The sequence below is a fragment of the Nakaseomyces bracarensis genome (assembly GCF_045282275.1).
Source record: "Nakaseomyces bracarensis strain CBM3 chromosome Unknown Scaff8_0, whole genome shotgun sequence".
In the NCBI taxonomy this organism is placed as follows: Eukaryota; Fungi; Ascomycota; class Saccharomycetes; order Saccharomycetales; family Saccharomycetaceae; genus Nakaseomyces; species Nakaseomyces bracarensis.
This window is the reverse complement of record NW_027263969.1, coordinates 60464-86330: the sequence shown is the minus strand read 5'-3', so window position 1 is coordinate 86330 and position 25867 is coordinate 60464. Positions and strand designations below refer to the sequence as shown.

Sequence of the window (25867 nt, the reverse complement as noted above, 5' to 3'; positions counted from 1 at the left end):
TACTTTCCCTTCGATAATAAACAATTAATAAAATAAAAAAAAAGATAAAAAAAAAAGAATAGGAATACAAAGAAGTAATCCCTCCTCTATTGTCTTGGTAGATGTAATAAAATTTCCTTTTTGCAAACATGTGCTGTATACTTAATAAAAAAAGATAAAAAAAATAATAAATGTAAGAAAGTGCCATAATTTAGATCCAAACAAACGAGAAAAGATATTAGGGAACCCTTATTTCAAAATACATGGTATTCATTTAAAAGTTCCATTAAGGTTTCACATATGTTCCTTTCCTTTTTTAGAACTTCCTTATTGGATAATAAAAAAAAAAATTATTTTAAATGTTTTTATGAGTGAACATTAATAGAATAGTGGGGCTGTGATATTTTTAAAACCATTTCATAATAAAGTGTATAGAAAGATAAAAAAAAATTAATAGAAAAAATAAAAAAAAATCAAAACGAAATTAATTGAATTGAATTGGCCATTCCTAAAATTTTATCTATTGTGGACCTGGGCCTTGAGATGGGTCCATCATAACTGGCATTTGTTGACCTGGACCACCTTGAGGAGGCATGAAGTTGGTTCTCTCCTTACCCCAACCAGTCTTCAAGTTTCTACCTTGGAATGGGAAGTTGGCAAGAGCAACGATACAGACGGCAGCTTGTTCATGGGTGTCATATTTGATGAAACAGTGACCCTTTTCTGGGTAGTAAGTGAAATCAAGGATGAAACCGAAGTTTTGCAGTAGTGGGATCAAGTCAGCTTCGGTAGCGAAGTGTTGAATGTTACCGATGTAAGCAGTAGTGATTCTGGCTGGAGCTCTTCTGATCATGTCTTCAATGGCTTGTGGGTTCACTGGAGGTGGGACCATTGGCTGTTGTTGTTGGTTGTTAACCTGTTGGCCGTTTTGTTGAGCTTGTTGCATTGGCATCATACCGTCCATTGGCATACCCATGGCTGGTGGCATCATGTTTCTGTTGTTTCTGTTGTTACCGTATGGACGGAAACCGTTGTGACCACCACGGTAGTTGTTGTTGTTGTTGTTGAAACCAGAGTTTCTCTCTCTCTTTGTAGCCCAGTTAATTCTAACCTGTCTGCCACTCAATTCCTTGCCTTGCATGGTCTCCATGGCTCTTTGGGCCTCTTCCTCAGAGGAGAACGAGACGAAACCGTAACCTCTGGATCTACCGGTCTGCATGTCCCACATGACGTGGGCCTGGATGAAGCTTGGGAAATCTCTGAACTGGGAAGCCAAAGTCTCGTCGTCGACGTCAATGTTCAAGTCACCAACGAACAAGTTGAAGTTCTCGTCGTTCTCGCCAGCTTGTTGGGTTTGGAAAGCCCTGTTGATCTTCAAAGTCTTGTTCTCCAATTGAACACCGTTCAAAGTCTGTAGAGCAACATTGGCATCGTGTGCCCTGACGTACTCAACAAACGCATAGTTAACGTAGTTGTTCTTGTTGTCAACAATGATCTTAACGTTCTGAATTGGACCACCAGCTTGGAAGTACTGCTTCAACAAATCCTCAGTGATAGACTTGTCCAAGTTACCAACGTACAAAACTTTGTCAGAGGTCTCTCTGCCACCCTTGGTGGCAGAGGCAGGAACAACATTGCTCTTCTCCTCTTCCTCTACATCCTCAACCTTCTCAACTTCCTCGCGTTCAGTAACTTCAACCTTCTCCTCAGACATTTTTTTTTTTCTTTGTTTTCTATTCTTTTGTTATATATTACTTCTTAGTTAAATATATTGAATAGCTAATATAGAAAAAAAGATACTAATAATTAAAATAACAAAAGGAAGAAGTTAGTGAAAGAAATCAAAGAACTCATCTCTATTCTTCCAATAAAATTTCCTCCTTCCACATAAATTTTTTCTTTGCCAGACCCTGCCCTGTTCAAAAACATTGTATTGTACTAGGTTAGAGTAGAACACTACAGTACACTGCTACACTACACTACAATGCTACTTCAGTACTGCAACGCTACATCAGTACTACAACATTACAGTACTACAATACAGTACTACAGTACTACAAGCTACACTGCAATACCAATACAGAGCTGATAAACTTTTTGCAGTGAAAAAATTTATTTGGCGTTCTCTGTGGCCTGCCTCTCCTCTACGCACGTCTCTGCGTTATCTTCAAAAAAAACCCATGGTATACTTAAACAGAAACCTCAGTAGACACAGTGGTCCTCACTTGGGCCTCTACCATTACAATGCCATAGATCTTCCTCTGAACGTGCAGTAGAACGGAAATACCCCTAGAAACACCCGCACGAGTAACACTATTCCCAGACACTACCCACACCCCCAAACAATTTTATAGCAGGGTAACACATCTCTATATTGAGAGGTTATAGTGATATAGATAGACGTTATAGTGATATCGATAGACGTGGTCTCGGTAACAACCAGGGAATATAGAAATACAACTAATATAGTATCATATACTAATATGATATTATATGGTATTAACATGATATATAGTAATTGTATGATATATAGTACTCAGTCATTGTGAGGTGGTTTTTTTTATGTTTTGGATATAGATAATACTCAGAAGGCTTATGCATATCGGTGTTAGAAACGTATAATCCGTGATATGTTCTATATCTATATTAATATCACTGTATCATTGCTCTATATCTATATTAATACCACTGTATACATTGCTTTTAATGCAGTGATACAGTGCACTCACTGATGCAGTGATTCACTAATATGTATATCTCAATACACGGTTTACTATGGTGACACATCCGCCCTGTGCGCGTGGATAAAAAAAATAAGGCTTCTCTTGCTGCTTATAAATTAACGTTCTGCGACTATATTACAAAAGAGGCAAGACAAAAGTGAGGATTAATAACCATAAAAACATATTTTTGACCATGTTGGTGAGAACTGTTCTAGCAAGGAGACTTGGCTTTACAACGCTTCGCTCACAGACAGCTTGGGTGCTGTCTGCGGCCCGAAACTCTGTCCCTGTTTCTACATCAACTCTGGCGTCTGCCCCTTACACCGCCCGTACCATTGCCACTACAGCTGTAAGACACAATGATAACCTCGGTGGCAAGGCCACTACCCATGGTACGGGTATTCCAAAGGAGATCCTAGAGCTGCCTTTGCAGAAATACCACGAGGAATCAGACTTGTTTTTAGAAGACTTGTACGACGACCTGGAAGAACTCAGTCAAATATACGCTAAACAGATACCCGAACTAGAGTATAACCAAGGTGTGATCACCTTGACCGTCGACGGACTAGGTACCTACGTCATCAACAAACAACCGCCAAACAAACAGATATGGTTGGCATCACCAAAATCAGGTCCTAATAGGTTCGATCTCTACCAAGGTACGTGGATCTCCCTAAGAGACAACGCCAATCTGCTAGAAACACTAAACGAAGAACTACACGAAGCTCTCCCAAAGGATGCAGAATTTAATATCGTGAGATAGATGGTCCGGAACTCTTGTAAATAATAGCTAAAACAGATACAAAACACACATTTTCTTCTTTCTTTCCCTTAGCTATGTATTATTGGGAATATATAACTGGCATTGAATAAACACCATAAGAACATATACAATTGATTATGAAATAGGATATTCACGTGATAGCGATATAATATCATACACCACGATTAAATGAGTCCGATTCTAAATTCAAATTGAGCCCACCCCCTCTTCTCCTTCGACTTCATCTCGCTTAGATAACTACGCACAAAAGAAGTCCTTATTCTACCAAAAAAAGGTGTACTGGTTGTACGGCATATTCTGTGGAATGATAATCATAACACATTAGACAGAAAAAAAGGGAGACGAAGTGGCTGGAATTGCTATTGTTGTAATGTATATAAGATATTGTATTTTTATTGATGATAAGCATTTTTCGTATTGTCATGGCATTGCTTTGTATAACGAATACTAAGGTAGACTAAGCTAATCGTATATAGTATTAGGATTATACAAAAAGAATAAAAAAAAAAAATGGGAAAATCATTTATTGTTACTTTGAAGAAATCTGTTCCAGAGAACGAGGTGAAGGAGTTCATTGACTCTGTTAACGGTGTCGGTGGGCAAATTGTGCACGAGTTCTCTTTGATCAAGGGTTACACCATCAAGATGCCAGAGAAGTTGTCCATGAGTAGTTTCAAGAGTGAACACAACAATGTCATCGAAACTGTTGAAGAGGACAAGGAGGTCCACGCCAACTGATAATTTTTTAATGCGCTATTCTTTTTTTTGTTGCTTATAACCATGTTTCTAGCATCTATTCTTTATCTCTTCTCACTCTATGTATAGATCAAAAATAATAAAATTCAAAACAATTTCATATAACACTATTAATCTATAACAATATAATATTAATATCAATACACTATTAATATCATTCAATATATTAGCAGTATTTTTTATTTCTTTCTTTTTTTTCTTGGCTCATCACTAAAAAAAAAAGAAACTGAACTGAAAAAAAAAAATATTCCATTGGGGACTCATTTAAAAATCGATGAGATGGATTTACGTTTTCAGTATTAGTACACCTAGCTTATTAAATGGGCGGGTACAGGTGATTGAGTTAAGGAAAAGATAAAATAAGATGTCTGCAAACTTCTTTGGTGCTGTTGGTCTTAATAGAGTTTCATTTCTACGTGAGGATGCACGGTTTATAAACCTTGCATTCAACTCTCCTGTGGCGAAATTCCTAGTGTTCCAGCAAGGCGAATCATATATTGATACGTCGGTTAAGGATAAAATCACTCTATATGTGGGAGACAGTCAAAAGGTAGGTCATGTGGTCTCCAAGTTATCACCACACTTGGAGACTGAAAAGTTACGCATCGACAATTCAGGTGCTAGTGTTACATTTTTGGGGTTGGACGATAAGACACCGGGGTTCTCTTACAAGGAAAAGTATCATGGCATTCCTTACTTTGCATTTGACTTCAAAGTCAATGAAAACACTCTGATAAAACAGGAAGATATCTCTTTTTTAGATTCCCTAGAGAGAATTGATAGGAACACACTCTTTAGCATAGATAACTACTGGGCTACTTTATACTCACATGCAAAGATGTACTTAGATTGGCTTGGCAAGTATAAATACTGTCCTGGGTGCGGGTCGATGATATACCCAGTCCATGGAGGTACTAAGTTACAATGCTCCTCTACTGAAGACAAAGATTGTAGTGTTAGAAACGCAAGAGTTAACAATGTATGTTTCCCTAGAAGTGATCCAGTTATAATCATCGCAATGACTAATGAAGATTACTCCAAAATATGTCTGGCAAGATCCTTCCGTAAACATGGTGACTTTGTAATGTACTCCACTATTGCTGGTTTCATGGAACCCGGTGAATCAATCGAGAATGCCTGCGCTAGAGAGATTTGGGAAGAAACTGGTGTACAGTGTGACGTTGAAAACGTTCAATTGATCTCATCACAACCTTGGCCATACCCTGCCAACTTAATGATTGGCTGTCTTGGTGTCGTTAAGTTTAATGGTAAGGACGAACTTATAGATTTAGGCCACGACCCCGAATTGATGGACGCCCAATGGTTTGATACCGAAGAAATTAGAAACGCAATGGAAGCTTATAACGGTGATCTGCTGGTTTCCTTCAGAGATGATATAAACTTTCCAGGTAACACAGCAATTGCTCACCATCTTATTGATCACGTTTGTAAGCAGCATAAAAGGAGACAACAAAAGCTCTAAACAATAAGGCTTAAAGTTATCAATTCTACAAATAGAAAAGAAGCAATAGAAAAACCTTGGTAAACCAAAAGAGACGAACCTATAAGAGCAATTATTAAACCTTCATAACTATAGAACTTAATTAAATTTAAATATCATGAATAATATCCACTAGTCGCAAATATTGTATATATAAAGGCCCACGTGACATAACTGGTAACGAGAATGATCAACTTCACGGCTTTTGACGAAAGCTATCGTTGATGGCACCATTCCCGGTATAGGCTCCCATTACAATGGAAGATAAACCGATGGTTCAAATATCTTATACAAGTACATTTGATAGGTAAGCGGGATTACCTCATTTAAGGATACTTCTTTAACTAGTATAGTCGTCTTTGCTGCTCTTCGGTATAAAACATTTGCAATTTTTTTTTTATTGTTTCTAGATTATACGCTTAACATTAACGTTGCTTAGGAAGAACCACTTGTTTTATGGAGACTTTCTACCAAAACCGTTTAGAACAGCTTTTTTAATTAATTATAATTTTTTTAATATATTTTGGTTTTTGGTATAATTATCAATTCAGATAACGGGTTAAACAGAGGTTTGAATAACAATCAAAAGCAGATAGTTAAGACGATAGAGATTAGAACTATTTGGAATAGCGGATATAAAAAAGCACAACTAACAACGGGTTTCTCGTTCAGAATATGAATGCTCAGGCCCAGATCACTGGTATAAAGAATAAATTAAATCATAATTCGGATCATAATTCGTCTTGGAGGAATCTTATTAGTGTAGCGAAGAACAATCCCGTTCAATACACACATATCAACCCAGACATACGTTCTAAATATTTTGAGCCAAACGCCGCCATTTTAGAGAACGCATTAGAGAACACAGGAAATTTTAGAATTTGTGATAGTTGTGGGAAACCTATATTAACAGATTCCGTATTAGATCACATACAAAACCATTGTTCTGGGGCTAATAATAATTTGGACAGTTCAACTCAGAACATGGACAACTACTCGGATTCTGTGACTAATTCACCTAATAATAGTGCTAATGATATACAGACTAAAGAGAGTTTAAAGAGAGCTCTAGAAAGTGAGAATGGTGATTCAATAGATAGCTCTCCAGGCAAGAATAGTGGAAAGAAATTCAAGAGTGAAACACCTGGAAGTTCAAAGAGACAAAGAAAGGTTAAACAAAGAAACCCGACCGATAAACATTTAATAGACTTCGACAAGCAATGTGGTGTAAAACTACCCGAGGGAGGTTATTGTGCTAGGTCACTCACCTGTAAATCGCATTCTATGGGTGATAAAAGGTCTGTTGAAGGACGTACTGAGCCATTCGACAATTTATTGGCAGAATATCATCGCAAACACCAAACAAAAATTGGCGCTGCTGCTGAGAAAAGAGCCAAACAGCAAGAACTACAAAAAATACAGAAGCAGATACAAAGAGAACAAAGGGAACAGAAAAAACTTGCGCAGAGAGAAACTAAAACCGATAAGAGAAAGAAAACCACTACAGGTGGACCAAAAGGTAATAGAGGAGCAGGCAATGCTAGAGGTAAATCGGGAGCTTCCCAAAGTACTAATGTTAATTTTCCTACTTTAACACCCGAGGAAGAGACTACTCAGGTTTTAAATGGTGTATCGAGGTCCTTCCCTTTACCATTAGAATCCCGCATTTTATCATCAGTAAGATATAGAACCAAATATGTTAGAATGAGAGAAATGTTCGCTTCTGCATTCTCAGTAAAACCAGGATACTCATCACCGGGTTACGGTTCTATACATTCTCGTGTTGGCTGTGTAGACATTGACAGAACTACAGACTACAAATACAGGACGAGGACACCTCAACCTATCAATCAAGCGAACAGCCAGAACCTGACACCACAACAAGTTCAAAAATTACAACAACAAAGACTAATGCAGGCACAAATGATGCAACAGAAGCAAATGCAAGGAGCAATTCCTAATAATCTTACGAATAACCCTACTAATATGCAAAATCAATCTAATATGAATGAGAATACATCTACTCCCCAGGAGTTACAACAGCAACATCTACGACAACAGATTCAACAACAACAACAACAACAACAACAACAACAACAACAATCGCAACAACCGCAACAACATCAACTGGGAGATCCTCTATCTCCCAATATGAATAACACGACTCACCCTCAAAATGGAACTGATGCAGGATCACCAGGCAGTACCAACTTAATGAATAGCGTTGCTATTGGAAGCCCAGTCAATAACGTACAGTCTCCCGGTGCAGGTGCAATGAATATTGGTAACTCAGTGGGTGGCAGAGATGAGTATAGTGCTGCTCAACAAGTCGGGGGTAGAGTCAACTAATTATATTTTCACTTATGCATCTTTACAAAATTTGTATTATATATGGACCGCTAACAATAAACAAAACTGGAACTCGCATATCTGCGCAGTCTTCCGTTATGAACTAAATTAGTAACAATTTCCATTGAGTATAATACTATAACAGTATATAAACTCGATGTGATTAAAATATAGCATAGATAATTGCAATTAAAAACACCAAAAGAGAGGACATAACAGGACTATACCCATGTTGTAAAGCCAGAATAATATTCTTAGTAAATTGGGAAGTCATTGCTTTTCTTGAAAAGATGGCACGTACTCTTTCAGGACCATTGACGTCAAATGAAACTCTCGTCTTTGAGATGACATCCTTGCTTTCTAATAGTGCTTGTGCCCATTCGTCAACATTGGGGCTCCTTAACCAACCTGTGGCTGATGTTTCATTCTTATTAGGTATATACGATTCAATTGTTTCTAGTGGACCACCAGTATTCGTAGCCAATACTGGTTTACCATACTTCATGGCCTCTAAAGGTACAATACCAAAATGCTCAAATGAAGGGGTATATAATAATAGCTCCATATTTTGTATCAAAAAATCCTTGAGGGTGGAAGAAATTGAAGTAATAAATATTATTTTTGCTTGAGAAGTAGTACTGCTTATTACTTTTGGATCACATTCTTTACTTATATCACTGTAATGTAGTACAGAATGTTCAATTTTCAATTTTTTACTTATATCCGTCAATTCTTTCAAGTATTCTACATTCTCATGGACCCTAGGATCATATCCGCCGACTATGAGAAGTTTATATTGGTCATCCACCTTTGATAACGATTGTGCATATGATTCTATAGCCAATTCTATGTTCTTTTTCTTCTCAAACCTGTTTATACTCAAATAATATTTCCTACCAGGTCCAATTAAGGCATTGCCAATTCCTTTATCCAATTCTGGAATAGGAACAGGTTCAGTATCAACACATGGATATATGACACCTGGTTCTTTATTCAGATAATTGAAAGTTTTCTTATACATAGATTTAGTGAAATTTGAATTAACAACAACTTCGTCGGAACAATAGGTTGTAAACTGCTCTAATAAATCAAATGGAATACGGTACATCTTTTTTAGTACGTTTGTTCTTTTTGCAAGTAATTGATCAGGGAAATGACAGTAAAATAAAACATGGTTATTCACCAGTTTCAACAAGGGTATGCAGGTAGATAACTGATCAACTATGAATATGTCATGCTCTTTATTTCTACCAGTCAAAATAACTTTGCCAATCAAGTATAGTTGCCTCAAATTAGCAAAAATAATGAAAAATCGTTTCCGGAAATCAGTAGGAAAGAAATCACCCATTACTTCGACTTCTAATGTACCATTTTTCACTTCTTCAAAACAATGTGTCTTGTCACAATGACTAGTATATATTATGACCTCATGTCCCTCTTCTTGCAACCCTAGAGCTGCATCTACCACTAGTCTCTCGGCACCACCAATCCCCAAGTCTGGATGTACAAAGGCTACTCTCAACTTCGGTTCCTTAGCCATAATAAGATTAGTCAATTATAGTGTTCTTTTCAATATCTTAACAAATTAGAGAAGCTACAGTATTACATTTTTGACTTTACTATACAAATATCTTGTCTTGCTATGGACCTAAACTAAATATTTCCAGTAAATCCACGGAAAATGCAACCGATAACTTAGAGCCTTCATTACCCGGATATTAGTGTATATATGATGCATGTAATGCTGGCATAAACACCATGAAAGAATACATATTTATGATATTTCAAGTCATTGTATTTACTCGTGATACTATAATTACAACTCTATTTACAGATAGCTATACAATCTTCACCATGAAAGAATACATATTTATGATATTTCAAGTCATTGTATTTACTCGTGATACTATAATTACAACTCTATTTACAGATAGCTATACAATCTTCATGTCAATGCCTTATTGTTTTTCAGAACCGAGGGTATAGCTTTAGCCCACGATTTTGTCTTCCTATCGATAATCATGAACACTCTTCCCGTTTGTCTCATTCTAGCAGTTCTGCCGGATCTATGTACTAAATCAATAGTAGTAGATGGGACATCATATAGCACAACATTCCTCACACCTTTGAAATTGATACCTCTAGCCATCACATCCGTAGTCACTAAAACCCTGAGAGGACTTGCATCGTTTCCATCTCTGATTGGTTCAACAATACTATTGATATCTCCGATAGTTATATTGGATTCTGCTAGCTTCAGTGTTTCTTGATCCCGCAGGTTTTCTTGTTTTATTGATTGCGATTGTGTAATTGGTTCGGGTGGGGATATAAATGGTTTTATGACCGTTTGTCTAGCTGTGGCATCCATGGATCCAGTTAACCCAACAACATTGTGACCGTACTGATCCCTTAATTTGTTCACAACCGGCTCTACATCCTTCTTTTCATTAACAAATACGATAGACCTTTTTTCGTAACCCACATCAGTTCCATCATGCGCTATGGCATACAAAGTCTGAGCAAGGGCCTTAATTTTTGAGCCTTTATATGGGCTGATGGCTGCATTGACAATTTTAAAGTTTAGTCCCTTCGGTAGTTTATGTAATCTAGGCGTCGTCAATGGTACAATATTAGGAAACATTTTGGTCAAAGTCTTATTAAATTCATTTGGAATAGTTGCTGAGCATAATATTAAATGATTAACATTAGGGATGGCTTTCAGCGCGCGGTGAGTATCTTCCAACCATGAGCGGTCTAAAAGAGTATCAGCTTCATCAAAAACAGCAAAGTTAACCCTCTGAAGTACCAAATCAGGCCTAGAAATCATCCTAATTTTTTGAATAGCTAGTAATTTTGATGGTGTGGTAATTAGTATATCAATCCTGTTCTTCAATGCTTCTAATAGTTCTTGGTAGCTCACATCGTTATTCCATTTCTTCACGTTCAACCCAAATACATCATCATTCGAAGAACTGAGAGTAGCATGCACTTGATCAATTAGTTCTATAGTAGGTACAAGAATAACAGAGCGTACAATAGCTTTATCCTTTATCGTTTCCCAGAATTCTGGTGTCTCCATCTCCTGTCTTTTCAAATAGTCAAATAACGGGGCCGCATATGCCATAGTTTTACCAGATCCTGTCTCCGCTGCAATTGCGTGAACTTGTAGTTTATTGTCCATTAAGTTTTTCGATAGCCTCTTGATAGCGACAACTTGTATAGGTGACGGAGTGATTTCACTAACATCCGTACTTAGAGAATCCTTCTTAATTAAATCTATAATATGTGTTCTTACCTCAGGTAACAATTTTAACTCTTCGAAGCTTTTTATTTTCTCAATAAGATTAGAATTCGAAGTTAGATTTTCATTCTTATTTTCTTTCAGTCCACCAAACTCCCCATATTTGAACTGATCTTTCGACTTATGTTTCTGGGCTTGTTTCGCCTTTCGCTTATCAAACCTTGATGATAATTTGAGACTCGTCCTACTTGGTGACTTAGCCTTGTTAATATCCCTCTTTGGTCCCTTATGTATAGTTATATGCCTTGTCCATAAGGCTCTGAAGACTAAGGGTCTTCTCAATGCGAGTATCATATATTTAGTCGTCTTATGGTTGAGAATATATGGCTTTGACCTATACAGCTGCGTATTGTCTCTTAGATGAAAATCAAACAAATATTTATACTTATTACTTCCAAAATTCTGGTTCTTTCTTTGTTTCTAAATAAGACGGACTCGCTTTGATTGAAGGTCAAATTTAACAAATTTTTTTAAATGTGAAATAATGTACATATATAAGTTTATAAATGAAAAAAAAATGACCATGCAAATTATATATATAATATTATTAATAAAATTTTATTTTGACAACAGGAACCTGTGCTCACTAAACTTATATTTTGACTTGGATTTGCTCCTTCTTTACCTTTTTTTTTTTTAAATAACAACGACCAAGTTCCGCTACCTTAAGTAAATAGCGTATCTTCATCTCTCAGGTACTCTCCGATATCTGCTTGTCTGAAGGCAACAATAGCGGTAGGCTGTAAATTCTTAGATTCTAACGTACTCTTTGCACTTACACCGAAACCCAATGGCATATCGTTCATGGCGAACACTATAACACCAGCATGTTCTGGAATATCGTCTGACATTTTACCGACATGTGCTTTTAGGACATGATTACCATATAAGAACGGCATTTCACCATTTGGCTTAATCCATATCTTATATTTAGCATGTTTGGCTAGGATAGAGAGCGATGTGACGTGTAATCTGAATTTTCCAGTCTTGGTGAACTTACCAAGGCAGATACCAATAGACATCAAATTCTGTCTAGCAACACTGGTAGCTAGTTTTGCAATATATTCAGGGACATAATACACCCTATCCTTCTGTAATCTAAAAACATGAGGAACTTCTTTGTTATCCACTAGATAAGAAATATTTCTACCAATATATCCGGCTAGTTTTTCAAAAACCACTTTTGTTTCTTCTTCTGTTAGTTGTCTCATTTCTGTCCAATTATTTCTATCCTGTTTATGTATCTTACCAAACAGATCAGCAATCAATTATTAATTACCAAAGAACTATATGCTTGATACATAAATATGTACATCTCTCTCTACTACAATTTTACCTTACGAGCTCATCGCAGCTCATCGCAGCTCATCGATAATTTTCGAAATTTTTTGTCAAAAAAAATTTTCCAGGATCGTAACAAATGAGATCACGTTATTTACTTAGAAGAAAGTCAAAATGCACTATTATAAATGAGAGTAACTGATGAGACATCTTCTAAGATGTATTGAGCTCCCACACATTTTGATAATTCTATATGCATTGCATTACTTTTTGAGATTTTATTTATATTAAGGTATTCTCTTTTTCTCTGTGCTTCACATTGTCCCGATCACTTCGAAATAATAAATCCACATGATTAGTATTTCAGTAAGAATGTATTGTATGGGCCGACTTCCTAAGAGGCGAATGGGTATTATACTCGGTTATATCGGAACTGCTTACCATGGTATGCAATACAATGAAGGTGTGAGAACCATAGAAGGGGAAGTGTTTAGAGCTTTATGTGCTTCTGGTTGTATATCGCCCAGCAATTCTGATGACATTGGTAAGAACTCATTATCTAGAGCAACAAGAACTGACAAAGGTGTACATGCATTAGCCAACCTTCTGACATTGAAAATGCAGAGATACAATGAAGACTTAGAATCTCTAACTCGCGAAGTCAATCGACAGCTGCCTGATCAAATTAGGATCTGGAGATTTCTACCAGTAAAGAAAAAATTCACTTCAAGGATCATGACAAGCACAAGGCACTACAGGTACATGCTTCCGACACAGCTATTATCTCTAGACCGGAATTTTATTTATGACAGGGAACATCAGGAAAGATACGCACGACTATGGAAACTCTTTGAGGGAACACATAACTTCCACAACTTCACTATAGGAAAATCTAGTATTCATGGCAGCAGTTCGCGCTTTATTAAGTCGATAGATATCTCCTCTCCTTACTTCCTCAATAATACACAATGGATCACAATTTCATTCCACGGACAGTCATTCTTATTACACCAGATAAGGAAAATGGTGCATTTCACTGTACAAACCATGCGTACCGCAAATAGTGCCTCACAACTCCTCTTTGAACAGGCAACGTCAGATAACAAGATACATATACCTCTGGCTCCAGCAACTAACCTGTACTTGAAATACCCAACATTTGAAGGTTACAATGCCCAAATAAACTCTCTGGGCCTCAAGGTTCCAGAACTCAACTTTGATTCTCTGGACTTGAAGCCATTCGAAGAATCCATACAGTCAGTCATGGCACATACTGACTTCACTCCCTATCAAACATTCCTAGAAGAATTAAATGGCCCTAATTAAACAACTGAAGAAGAAAAAGAAAAGCTGATATTTTAAAGATTGTTCCTGTCTTTACCCTTTTAGGCCATAGAAATAGTTATCCTCTTCTTTATTATTTTCGTGTATACATGTTTCCCTGCTTCTTCTATTTTTATTCTGCCCAGTAAATCTCCGTAAGATCCCTGTACTCTGAGAAAACCACGTATGTTATTTTTATACTTTTATCCTATATTTTTTGTGCCCCGCACCTAGAAGTAAGGGTACGGCTCCTTCTGTCTATCATAAGATATTAATGTTGTGTTTTAAGAATTGCTTTTTTATTTTCTTTTTGTTTTCCTGTTGTTTCCGCACCTTTTCTCTGCTTTTTTGTGTAAATTTCATTATACTACCTTCTCCGATGTTTTCTGTACACCATGTGGGATCTCATATTATTCATGATATTCTTCATATTCTTTTTTTTTTCCGTACGTCTCGGCATAAAAGAATACAGAAGGAAAATGCTCTTTCTGCGTAGAAATATTCGGAGGAAAAGAGTTTGATGCAGAGAAAATTTTCTACGCTGCCTGCATAGAAGTAACTCAAAATAGAATAAAGGTAAAGGACCCTTGATAGATTTGAGAATTTAAAAATTTATATTCAATCGGATGATGGTCAAACTTACAACATAAGAACCCTTTATTTATTTTATTTTTTTTGCACTATTTTATAGTTCGTAAGGTACTCAGAAGTAGGCGCAATTTTTTTTTATATATTGAAATTTCTACTTATTGGAATTCTGGATCATACCATGCAAGACTATTTACATCCTCCTATTTAACATTTTTGTCAAAGTTTTTCTTGCTTTTTTTTATTTCATTTTTGTTTAAACAAGTTTATTGATATTAACATATTTATAGATTGTAATGATTCAATAATGTAGTGTCTCAATAGCTAAAAAGATAATAAATAAAAAAATTACAGGATTAATAGCGATTCTAATGACAATAGGGAATAAATAGATAACTACAAAACTATGCCAGTACTGCTATATTGATATTCTATTAATTATCTTTCTTTGCATAGTTTTTTCTTTATTTATTTCATTCTTTTAAGTTTTTTTTGGTTGGTGAATTGCTCAACTCTACATTTACACAGCCCATCTACTTGACAATATGGTTAATTTAATACAACTATTCTTTTGGCTGTATTATCAATTGGGTTTCTTAATTGATCCAAGTGGTGATTACCAACAAAAGAGCTCTGAAGTTTTAAAGAAGTTTAATGTTTGTAGAAGACGAGATTTACTACTGCCGTTGAAACTGGCAAGTAACACATACAATGACAATGCCTTCTTTGAAAAATTGCAGTATACTGGGGGTAAAGAAAATGCCACCCTGATGATGCTGGTTCGTAATTGGGAATTAGAAGGTGCACTCAAGTCCATGAGAGCCTTAGAAGATAGGTTCAACCACAGGTACCAATATGATTGGGTTTTCCTCAATGATGTACCATTCACAGACGATTTCATAATCGCCACTTCAGCTATGGCTAGTGGGATGACTTTCTACGGATTGATTCCTCCAGAAGACTGGAACCGCCCTGATTGGATCAATGAAACTCTCTTCCAAGAGCGACTGGAGACTATGCAAAGTACAGGAGTGATATATGGTGGCAATCGCATGTATCGTAATATGTGCAGATTCAATTCAGGCTTTTTCTATAAACAGAAACTTTTAGAAAATTATGATTATTATTTGAGAGTAGAACCCAACGTCGATTACTACTGCGATTTCCCCTATGACCCGTTTAAGGTAATGAGAACAAATCAGTATAAATACGGTTTCATTTTATCATTATATGAATATGAAAATACCATCCCCTCTCTATGGGAAAACGTAGAAGAATATATCGAGACAAGAGAAAACATATTGAATATGAAGACAAACTCCTATAACTTTCTTATAGATCAGGAATATTTCAGCCCTAACACTGTTGGGATTTATGATTCTAGTAGCGATTATAATCTTTGCCATTTTTGGTCCAATTTTGAAGTCGGTGATCTCAATTTTTTTAGAAGCAAAGAATACAACGATTTTTTTGATTTTTTAGATTCCAAAGGTGGTTTCTACTATGAAAGATGGGGCGATGCCCCTGTACATACCATCGCTGCCTCGCTATTATTGAGGAGTGATGAAATAATACATTTTGATGAAATTGCATACGAACACAAACCATATTTTGCATGTCCAAAATCATTTGGTATCAGGTTGCAACAGAGATGCATCTGTGACGTTAATTCTAAAAAGAATATAGATCCATCTGTATTAAGTTGCCTTCCAAGGTGGTGGAGACATGGTGGAGGTAAAAAATTCATAAAACCTCAAGAGCATTTATAGGTTGATAGAAATTATATAGCATTTATAAGAATATACCGGATATAATGAGCAGCTACCTATGGTAGCTGGAATCCATTTACGTTAATTACAGCAAGCTTATCAATATATTCTACGAAAATAAGGGTTTTTTTACAATGCCAACAAGTACCAAAAAAATGTAGTAAATAAAATGAAAATACAAAATGTACCAAACCTCAGGTCATCACCATTTCATGGGTCGCTTAACCAAGACGAACTCAGAAGTAACCTCGAATAGCAATGGTTTTAAAGTTGGAGCTGAAGTAAAAATCCAGTTGATGACTGCCTTTCACTTCAGACGTGTTCAATCTTCGAAAACTTCCCTCACTATAACTAATGAGAAGGAGAATAAATGAATTAATCACTATACTTAATTTCACCATTCAACACAAGTCAGAATCTTAGAAGCTAGAAAAAGTCATTGATAAAATACCATGGTTAACAGCACCTACAAATGAAAAATCATAAAAATACACGGTATCTCACACCTCTTTTAAGCAAAACCTTACATTAACATTAACCATAGACCCAAATTTCCATGTTTCTGTGATATTTAAGAAACTAAAGACACATTGACATATAGGAAAATAACGTCAAAAGCCAAAACATTTCCAGGAGGGTGCTTTTCGAGTAGAGAAAGTGAAACATGTAAATAAGGAAGTTAACGTAACATAAGGAATCCTTGAAAAGTGGATAAAATAAATATAGTTTTAAAACTCATTCGTCAGTGCCCCAATAGTATCAACCAAATGCGTTCCCACACCCAAAGAAAACAAACCACGTGTGAAAAAGAGAAGTAAAGAAATAGCAATTGTATATCCAAACAGAGCTCCAGCTCTATCACACTGATTTCAACAATCAGAAGATAAGATAAACAATTTTAAACAAATGAAAAATATATATTATCATAGAAGGAAGTTGCTTATATAGTAAGCCGTTGAAAAAATTTTTTTTTTCCAGTTCCTGTAATGACGTAGTTAGTGACAGATCAATCTACTAAAAAGAGGGCTCTCAATCAAAATCCCTTTCATATTATTAATGTAATACAACAGTGTACAGTGTAAATAGCGGAGCCTTTAACTTAAATATCAACGATAACCTCCCTATAAGATAATAATAGAGGGTCCAAGAACAATACAATGAGTAAAAGTAACCCTTTGTTAGCTAATCTGAAGGCTTTCAAGAGCAAAGTTAAGTCTGCTCCTGTGCTGGGAGTTCCAAGGCCTGGGAGTAACAGTCGAGCTAATAGTAACAACAGCGATGCTAAGCCGATTGAAATTAAAGACGAAGAAGATGATGATTTAGAGTCAACTCCGCAGAAAAAGAGGAATAGGCCAGAGGAAGAGATTGATCTTGATGACAGTGACTATGATAGTTCTCCTTCTAAGAGGGTCAAACCTGGTTCTATTGCTGCTGCTGCTTTACAGGCTAGTCAATCTGATATATCCAAGAGTCATGACTCCTCTAAGCTACTTTGGGCCACTGAATACATTCAAAAGAAGGGAAAACCGGTACCGTTGACGGAGCTGATGGATTACTTATCAATGAAGAAGGACGATAAAGTTATAGAACTGCTTAAGAAGCTGGAAAGAATTGAGTTCGATGAAAAGAAAGGTGCATTCAAATACTTATCGACTTATGATGTACATTCCGCGCAGGAACTACTTAACCTACTTCGTTCACAAGTTACTTTCAAGGGTATCTCATTTAAAGACCTGAAGGATGGGTGGCCACAATGCGAAGAGACGATAAACGACCTGGAGGAAGAAAGTAAGATACTAGTGCTACGGACAAAAAAGGATAAAACCCCGAGGTATGTCTGGTACAACCGCGGTGGTAACCTAAACTGCATAGATGAAGAATTCGTTAAAATATGGGAGAATGTGCAACTACCACAATTCGCAGAGCTTCCTCGTAAGCTACAAGAATTAGGTCTAAAACCAGCAAGTGTGGATCCAGCATCTATCAAGAGACAGACCACAAGAGTAGAGGTCAAGAAGAAGAGAAACAGAAGAGGTAAAATCACTAATACACATATGGCTGGTATCTTGAAGGACTACTCCCACAAAGCATGAAGATATAGGTGCCAAATACATAATGTATAAAATCCTTCTTTTTGGATACGAAATAAATAAGATATTATCAATGATCACCGCTGTTCTTCAATGAAATACCCTAAATATATTATCTTTACTATCACTACAAACCCTAATGTATATGTATCACTACATACGTAAACATGAAAAATTTTTTTTTTCGCTTTCAATTTTTTTCTTTCTTTCTATGGGTCTCTGCGGGGATTCTGTGGATATTCCAAAATTAATGTGTACTGAATAGCGTTTCTGGGCATTAAGAAAAAAAAAGTATAAATAGGTGGTGTATTGCTTTCATTTAAATGTTCTCAATTACTTTATACTCTATTATATCTAAATATTCTCATCAATATAATATAATATAATATTATACAAAAGACAAGGAAGAGTTGATAAGCTTAAGAGCCTTTATTGGTTTTGCATGCTCTGTCATTTTTTCTTTACTAACTTTTTTTATTTCAACATAACATTGTTCTTTTATCTTTTCAAGGATGAAAAGGGTCTAGGGAACTTCAATTCTCTAAACAGAAACTAAAAAAATAACAATACATTCTAGGAAGAGAGGAGAATTATTTTTTCTCTTTCTATTGGCTTTGATGATAACGGTAATCTTCTTTCCCAGTCCGATTCGACCATGACGAACAGGGTATCTACCATGTCCATCTTATTCTCAGAAATTGAGTATACGGGGAGGTATTATGGGTTTCGATCTGTTTTACTTCCTTTCTCTTTTTCCTGGAATTTGTGAGGACTTTTCTTGCCAGTGTATCACGAATACACAACAAAGATCCTGAGCCTTCTTTTTTTTTAAAGACTTATAATTTCTAAAATTTGATCCTATTCAATGAAGTGTCATTATATGTTTAAATTTAAGGAAATATATGTCTGAGAAAATAAAGAGAATTATTATTTTTCTGTTTATCCAATTGTTTATTTTCCCCAGACAAAAGACAATGTCTACAAATATGTTGAACATAGAAAATGTCTTGCTATATATTTGAATCACGGTGATGAAAACTCGGTTCCTTACATTCGCAGTTTCCACGGTAGGAGCACGCCTAATAAGAACCCATCTTAAGTGCTATTCGGTGACCGCTCATTTATTGAGACCTTCCTAGGATGTCTGAGTGATTCAATTAGTATAAACATTTATTTTCTCTATTTCAGTTCTTGCCTGTAATACAATATCTTGAAAGCTACCCTTAATAATAAATGGGCATTAAATGTAAGTAGTCCCAATACTTTTATTTTTAGTTCTAGGTCTACACAACAATTATATCTATAAAATACCAATAGGTTTAGGCTCCCACTCATCATGCTGTTCCCAATTAAAAGCTTTCAACTTCATCACGTCAGTTTCCTGTTTCTTCTGTTTTAATTTCTGAAGTCTTTCTCTTAGAGTCTGTAAATCATTATTTATGTCATTATCAGACGTCTTCTTTTGTACTTTATTTGCTTTTGTTGGTATCTTCCTCCAAGAGTTATATTTCTTCTCTTCCTCCAAAGTATCATGGCTCAATATAAAATCTTTATTCAGTGTCTTCCATTCTTCTGAAAGTTCAAGTAATGCCTTACTACTATCGTTAACATCTTTCCGTCTTTTCTTCTTTCTCCAGTTATTATTATTGAGCTCTACTTCGATGTTCTCTGAGAGTAAGTAGTATAAACGGCTCCTAGGGTAGGTAATTAAAGTATGTCTATCCAAACAGTGCTTGATATCATCTAGTCTCTTTTTTATGTTCAGTTCCTTCACTATAGTATGAAGAAGAGTGGCCTCTAGTTTTTTCCATTTAGGAAATTTTGTAGTAAGCAAAAGGGAATGATCTTCTTGCACTTTGTTCTCATTTAAATATATCTGATCTGTGGTATCCAATATCCACGTAATAAGTTCAATATCAAAGTTCGGTAGTTTTTGAAGTAGAAATCCAAGCAACATTTTATTATAGGACTCAATGATAACTTTAATAAATGAAGAACGGTTCTTTAATCCTCTCCAGATCTGTTTGAAGAGAGCAGTATATTTTTCTATTAGGTCAGGTATAGAGTTTGATTCCAGGGAATTTTTCTTATCCCTATCAGAAACTGTAAAATTGGTACTAGTAATAACAGCAGATCCTTCTTGCTTCCACATATAACTATATTCCTCTAGTTCGTCTTCTTTATTTCTCCAATTCCTAATTAACTTTCTTAGATCATTGATTCTCTGTTCTTCTATACTTCGTTCACTAACACTAGTGTCCTCATCATCGTCATCGTCATCTTCTTCATCTAACTCATCATTATCCCAATAGTTGTCCCAGAGCCAAACCATAGCTTCCTTAGCAGCCATCCTCAGCATATCAATACTTGGCAGATCTCTTTCATGAGTACCCCAATGACGTAAATCCACAAACCATGAAGGAAGCCCCACTCTGCGAGCAATTGTATGTAACGGAATGGCAAATTGGGTCTGTTGGGATGGATCCAAAAGACCATTAACAAACCTTATTAGTATCATAGTATATGTCATCCGCATATTGATTAAGTTATACAGCTCATCCGAAGTCCCTTTAGCCTCCTCATCAGCAACCATCGCACTAGTTAATTGAGCTGTAGAATCAATTACATGCGGCAGATACTGCGACCCTTTCAGCTTGTACCCTTTCACCCTCAATATAGCCTCTTTTCTACGATCACCTTCTGTACCCTTTTCAGAGTCCTTAGGATAAAACCATGACTTCAGCTCTTCTAGTTCCGATTTGTCCTTCCAAGGAATTACTCTTCCGTGTGTCATCAATTGTCGTTTCCAATAACTTGATATAGCAACAAATAGTCTATCGATATAGTAGAAATCACAAAAAGCGTACTAGCGCAATCACTAAGCTCATCGCAAAATTTTTATGGTTCTTTTTTAAATTCTCACAATTTAGTGCCTTACCAGTTTAATTTTTTTCAATAATTTTTCTTTGCCCGAGTAGATCAATCTAAAAGAGCTGCCCCTCACCTTTAAGAAATCAATAAATATAGTTACTATACCAACTGCAACTTAACTAAACCTTTAAGATCTCTATAAGAATCTCAATAGAGTCTAGTAATAATCATTTGATAGCTCTATTGGATTATACGGTAATAATATAACCGTTACTAGTTTTTTTTTTTATTATCGACTGAAATGTCCGGAACAGATAGCGATTCCACCAAAAAGGTAACCAAAGGTAGACGTCGACTAACCGTTGTCTGTACGAACTGCCGGAAGCGGAAGACTAAGTGTGATAGGGAGCAACCTTGTGGACGGTGTCGTAGCCTGGGTGATGCTGCCACATGTGTGTATGTCTCGGATATCCTGAACAGTAATGACACTCAAACCAAAAAAATAGAGACAAATAGCTTCAATAATACACTGAGTAATACTTCACCTGTAAATGTACAAACAGCATACCCAATTCCTCAACAAAATATGACTTCCTCTAATATGGTAGACTTCAGACTTGGGAAAACACCCAACTTTACTGGCAAAATATACTCACCTGGGAGTACGGGTTGGACGCCAGCTAGTATTGTCTCGCCTGAAGACATGGAATTCAGTATTCCAAAAAGATGCACTTCAGACACTACTATTAAGTGTGATCCACGGCAGATATACGGGCATATACCTCCTGAGATAAGATCGAAGCATTTCATTAATATGATCCCAAATGGCCATTTGGTAGAAATCAAGAGGTCTTCAATAACCAAATTCGCCATATGGACATGTGCCTCAATAGAATATAGAGACCCATATTTGACTGTTCTAGCCGCATTTCGGAAACGTGCGGTAAATGGTACTGTGCATCATATGAAAAAAGCCATGAGTTTGAAAAACTTACCTAATTCGTTCTCTTTATTTACCACGTTTGATAACGTCGATAGAGAATCAAATGACCCTAATTCAATAGACCATAGCGATATATTTAGAAAATTTGCGCATTATAGAGAAAAAATAACACTTAAGCATTTACCAAAAAATCATATCCTTGACCCTATGGACATCCCATCCAAGTTTGTCACTATGCGATACGTTTTTAATTTCTATCGCGTCCATTTAATGAACATCATCCCAATTTTTAATTATGACACACTAGTGGCTGAAACAGAGAGGCTATATGATACAATAGAACAAAATGGTGAAATATCAACAAAAAATAATGACCACCTTGTTTATTGTATCGTTTTACTTTTAACTAAAATTTCGAGGATATCAATTACTTTTTCAAATATTCCTAATGATAATGTCAGTCCAATAGTTCGAATAGATACGACGAGGTATATACCAATTGTGTCATATTATCTTTTTGATGCTAAAACTACTAAAAAGTGCACATTACTAAAACTTCAATGTCTTCTTCTGTATCGACTTTATAATTGGATTGCACCAGATGATGGTGATGGCCAACAGGCACAGCAAAACAGTATTTTGATGGGTATGATAATTGCTAGTGCTAGAGAGATAGGTATCGATTGGAGCGTATTTTCTAATGATATATTCCATTTTTACAAAATTAGTGAAGGGGCAAGACCAGATGCCAATATTATGAAACCCAATGACTATCATATTTTGTATCAAAAAATTTGGAGCTACATTGTCTATTGGGATAGAAAAATGCTACTAATAAATGGACAGGAATGCCAAATTGAAAAAGCTTTAGAAATAAATTATTTGCATGTAAACCAAAAGTTTGACAAAACTGATGGTAGTGACTTTTATTTTTACTTACTTCATTTAGACCCTATCTTGAGACGTATCTATGAAGAGATTTCCAGTTTTCCAAATAAGGTAGACATCGTTAGTTTATCTAAACATCTAGACACTCTTGAAAATGAGTATAACAACATAAAAAAAATGTTTGCTGCTAGTGATATTATGGAAACAAATGATGATCCCAGAGTATTCGAATATGATTGGATGATAGCTATAGCAAAACTCTGCAAATTCCATGCAGAACTGATCTCTTATGAAAGGGAATGCGATTTTGTTCGTTTTCATCATACGTTCCAGAAATTTTGGGATCATTTACTAAGACTATGTGTAAACTGTTTTGAATATTGGAATCAAAGAGGTGATATGTTTTTAGGTAGCTTAAGCGGATTCTACAGCAATAGAATAGTTGAGCTAGCCTCTAATAAAATAGTACACTTTATCAAATCAGTCATTCTTCGGGTGCATAGATTTCCCAATATTGATACTGAGGCTAAGCAAGAACTAGTAAAATTTCTTTATCTATTTTGTTCATTCTATGTCTCCCATTTTGGTAAGGAATACTACAGATGTTTCAAGAATTTATTTAATATGAAGGTGGACTTTAAAATCTTGTCCTCTGTTGGAAGAAAGGATCCATGGGGCACTATGTTAACATTCATTTTACATGAAATGATGTATAATAACGATGATGGTTTCCAAGATTCTGTTAGAGAGCGTTTACCTCTGATTTCAGCATTATACGATCAACTCAGTTCCGTTCCATTAACTTTTAGGAATGAGGAAGTTGTGCTAGATGTCTGGAAAAGAAATATTTTCCCAATATGTCGATATGACGAACATTATAATTTGGATTTGAATCTGCCAGAATTAGAGAACATTAACAACAAATATTCCAATAAGTTACAGTCTAATCTATTTGAATCTTTTTATAAAGATTCATTGAAATATTTGGTAAACGAAGTTAATGGTGTCTCTACTATGGAAAAAGATACTAATGCTAATATGACTTCAGAAGAACTGGTTCAAAATTGGGAAAAGTTGGATTATGAAAAATGGGGAAATAGAGAGTCCAATCAGGGCAACACACCTCCTTCTGATGAACTCAGGTACAATTATGAATTGATACAGGATATATTTGAACCAAAAGACTTCATCCCATTTCTTTAAAATGATTCATTTTCTTTTTTTTTTTTTTTTTTTTTTTAATATTTTATTTTTTATTTTGATTTTAAGATCAACCAACTAATTGCTACAAACATATATATTCCTTAGATAGAACAACAATATATTCACACAAACCTTCTCAACAATATCAATTATCTTTACATAACCATGGTTTAAATGGTGTTTAGCTTAAATGTATCATCGTGAAATTGTTCCTATTCGATTGTTATAGTTTTTGATTGATACACCATATTGTACTTATTTTTATTTACATAACTTACAAATATGACAAATTTGTCATGGAGGAAGTCCAAACAACTTATTGGTAGTATTCAATTAAGTAACATTTATTAAAGATTACGGTTTAATAAATTTTATTATAGGCATGGAATGAATAAAAAAAGGTCAAGTAGCAAAGGATACAAATATGGTAGCAATTTTTTCATTCTTTATCCCCTTTTCTGTGTTCTATTCCTCACAAAAATTCCTTTGCCTTCTTTGCGTATGCATGACAATCCCGTAGCCATTGTCTGTATTCTTTAACAGAACCAATCTTCTCACCGTAATAATCTGGAACTGGGTTACTAAAACTCTGCGAAGATGCATCAACTCTGTTGTGGATAACGTGTTTCAAAAAGTCCTTGTTCTTTTCATTGAACTCAGGAAGAACTTTACCTTTACTTAACTTGAACACTTGAGAGCCCACAGCAGGCCCCAAAAGGTAACCTAGTGCACCGGATGCCATTAGTCCCGCTGTGACCACAACTAAGGGATCAAAACCAAAAATCATCTGGGTAGGATCAATCTCCATAGTAGACAAGTAAGCCCAAGAAGTGTTAGCACCCAATAGTGCAGTGAATACCGAAGAACCGACGTTTATTCTGCGCTGCTGTTTCCTCAGTTTAAAGAAATCCGTCCACGTCAATGCCTTTTCCTGGGTAGAGTCACTAGAATACCTCACACCAGAGACAGGTCTCATTACAGGTCCTAACACAGAACGCCTGGCAATACCATTCCTTAAAAGACCAACCTTAAGCATTCTTCTTTATACTTTTTTTTTCCCCTTATACTTTCTTAGTATATATTAATCTATATATTGAATAATTATGAATCAAATTATACAACTCTATCCATTACCTTACCTCACTTAACTTTCCAAAAAAAAACAACAATAATTCACAATGGATATAGAGCACCCTTATCCTAGAGCTTTCACTCCCAAGCTCTGCTTACAACGAAGACAGAAGAAAAAAAATTAGAAAGAAAAAAAATTGAAGGCCTCCCTCCCGAATCATCACTCAATAACCAAGTCACGTGAAACACTTACCATACAAGTACAAGTACAAGATTAAATAAACAACTACAGCGCTGAAATTGGTATAATTAGTGCACCAGTTTCCCCATAGCTGTAGTTGCTGATTAATTATGAATAGACAGTCGTAGTATGGCGCTAATAACCTGTTGGTATTACACAGTTAAACTTATAGGCCCCCCTGAAAATAGACGTACAGAAAAAGAAAC

At 35.7% G+C, this 25867-nt stretch overlaps 14 protein-coding genes across 14 annotated transcripts; 8 read left to right on the top strand and 6 right to left on the bottom strand.

The window, feature by feature from the left end:
• Positions 1-499: 499 nt before the first annotated feature.
• Positions 500-1693, bottom strand: PUB1 (Pub1p; the record flags this gene model as incomplete). Its single annotated transcript, XM_071052052.1, has 1 exon — positions 500-1693. One exon carries the CDS (start codon positions 1691-1693, stop codon positions 500-502), a length of 1194 nt encoding a protein of 397 aa, XP_070906673.1.
• A 1202-nt stretch (positions 1694-2895) lies between these two features.
• YFH1 (ferroxidase) lies at positions 2896-3465 on the top strand (the record flags this gene model as incomplete). Its single annotated transcript, XM_071052051.1, has 1 exon — positions 2896-3465. The coding sequence occupies one exon, from the start codon at positions 2896-2898 to the stop codon at positions 3463-3465; it is 570 nt and encodes a 189-aa protein (XP_070906672.1).
• Positions 3466-3996: 531 nt separating this feature from the next.
• On the top strand, positions 3997-4224 carry PBI2 (Pbi2p; the record flags this gene model as incomplete). Its single annotated transcript, XM_071052050.1, has 1 exon — positions 3997-4224. The coding sequence occupies one exon, from the start codon at positions 3997-3999 to the stop codon at positions 4222-4224; it is 228 nt and encodes a 75-aa protein (XP_070906671.1).
• A 382-nt stretch (positions 4225-4606) lies between these two features.
• NPY1 (NAD(+) diphosphatase) lies at positions 4607-5725 on the top strand (the record flags this gene model as incomplete). Its single annotated transcript, XM_071052049.1, has 1 exon — positions 4607-5725. One exon carries the CDS (start codon positions 4607-4609, stop codon positions 5723-5725), a length of 1119 nt encoding a protein of 372 aa, XP_070906670.1.
• A 693-nt stretch (positions 5726-6418) lies between these two features.
• Positions 6419-8092, top strand: SGF73 (deubiquitination module subunit SGF73; the record flags this gene model as incomplete). Its single annotated transcript, XM_071052048.1, has 1 exon — positions 6419-8092. One exon carries the CDS (start codon positions 6419-6421, stop codon positions 8090-8092), a length of 1674 nt encoding a protein of 557 aa, XP_070906669.1.
• Positions 8093-8255: 163 nt separating this feature from the next.
• Positions 8256-9632, bottom strand: ALG2 (GDP-Man:Man(1)GlcNAc(2)-PP-dolichol alpha-1,3-mannosyltransferase; the record flags this gene model as incomplete). The annotated part of the gene is made up of 1 exon (XM_071052047.1): positions 8256-9632. The coding sequence occupies one exon, from the start codon at positions 9630-9632 to the stop codon at positions 8256-8258; it is 1377 nt and encodes a 458-aa protein (XP_070906668.1).
• Positions 9633-10037: 405 nt separating this feature from the next.
• Positions 10038-11687, bottom strand: MRH4 (ATP-dependent RNA helicase; the record flags this gene model as incomplete). Its single annotated transcript, XM_071052046.1, has 1 exon — positions 10038-11687. The coding sequence occupies one exon, from the start codon at positions 11685-11687 to the stop codon at positions 10038-10040; it is 1650 nt and encodes a 549-aa protein (XP_070906667.1).
• A 371-nt stretch (positions 11688-12058) lies between these two features.
• Positions 12059-12604, bottom strand: NIP7 (ribosome biosynthesis protein NIP7; the record flags this gene model as incomplete). The annotated part of the gene is made up of 1 exon (XM_071052045.1): positions 12059-12604. One exon carries the CDS (start codon positions 12602-12604, stop codon positions 12059-12061), a length of 546 nt encoding a protein of 181 aa, XP_070906666.1.
• Positions 12605-13025: 421 nt separating this feature from the next.
• Positions 13026-14000, top strand: PUS2 (pseudouridine synthase PUS2; the record flags this gene model as incomplete). Its single annotated transcript, XM_071052044.1, has 1 exon — positions 13026-14000. One exon carries the CDS (start codon positions 13026-13028, stop codon positions 13998-14000), a length of 975 nt encoding a protein of 324 aa, XP_070906665.1.
• Positions 14001-15130: 1130 nt separating this feature from the next.
• Positions 15131-16354, top strand: KTR2 (mannosyltransferase KTR2; the record flags this gene model as incomplete). The annotated part of the gene is made up of 1 exon (XM_071052043.1): positions 15131-16354. One exon carries the CDS (start codon positions 15131-15133, stop codon positions 16352-16354), a length of 1224 nt encoding a protein of 407 aa, XP_070906664.1.
• A 1157-nt stretch (positions 16355-17511) lies between these two features.
• TFA2 (transcription factor TFIIE subunit TFA2) lies at positions 17512-18447 on the top strand (the record flags this gene model as incomplete). The annotated part of the gene is made up of 1 exon (XM_071052042.1): positions 17512-18447. The coding sequence occupies one exon, from the start codon at positions 17512-17514 to the stop codon at positions 18445-18447; it is 936 nt and encodes a 311-aa protein (XP_070906663.1).
• Positions 18448-19744: 1297 nt separating this feature from the next.
• On the bottom strand, positions 19745-21238 carry LAS1 (rRNA-processing protein LAS1; the record flags this gene model as incomplete). The annotated part of the gene is made up of 1 exon (XM_071052041.1): positions 19745-21238. The coding sequence occupies one exon, from the start codon at positions 21236-21238 to the stop codon at positions 19745-19747; it is 1494 nt and encodes a 497-aa protein (XP_070906662.1).
• Positions 21239-21616: 378 nt separating this feature from the next.
• On the top strand, positions 21617-24349 carry OAF3 (Oaf3p; the record flags this gene model as incomplete). The annotated part of the gene is made up of 1 exon (XM_071052040.1): positions 21617-24349. One exon carries the CDS (start codon positions 21617-21619, stop codon positions 24347-24349), a length of 2733 nt encoding a protein of 910 aa, XP_070906661.1.
• Positions 24350-24821: 472 nt separating this feature from the next.
• On the bottom strand, positions 24822-25385 carry PAM17 (Pam17p; the record flags this gene model as incomplete). Its single annotated transcript, XM_071052039.1, has 1 exon — positions 24822-25385. The coding sequence occupies one exon, from the start codon at positions 25383-25385 to the stop codon at positions 24822-24824; it is 564 nt and encodes a 187-aa protein (XP_070906660.1).
• Between the last annotated feature and the right edge of the window lie 482 nt (positions 25386-25867).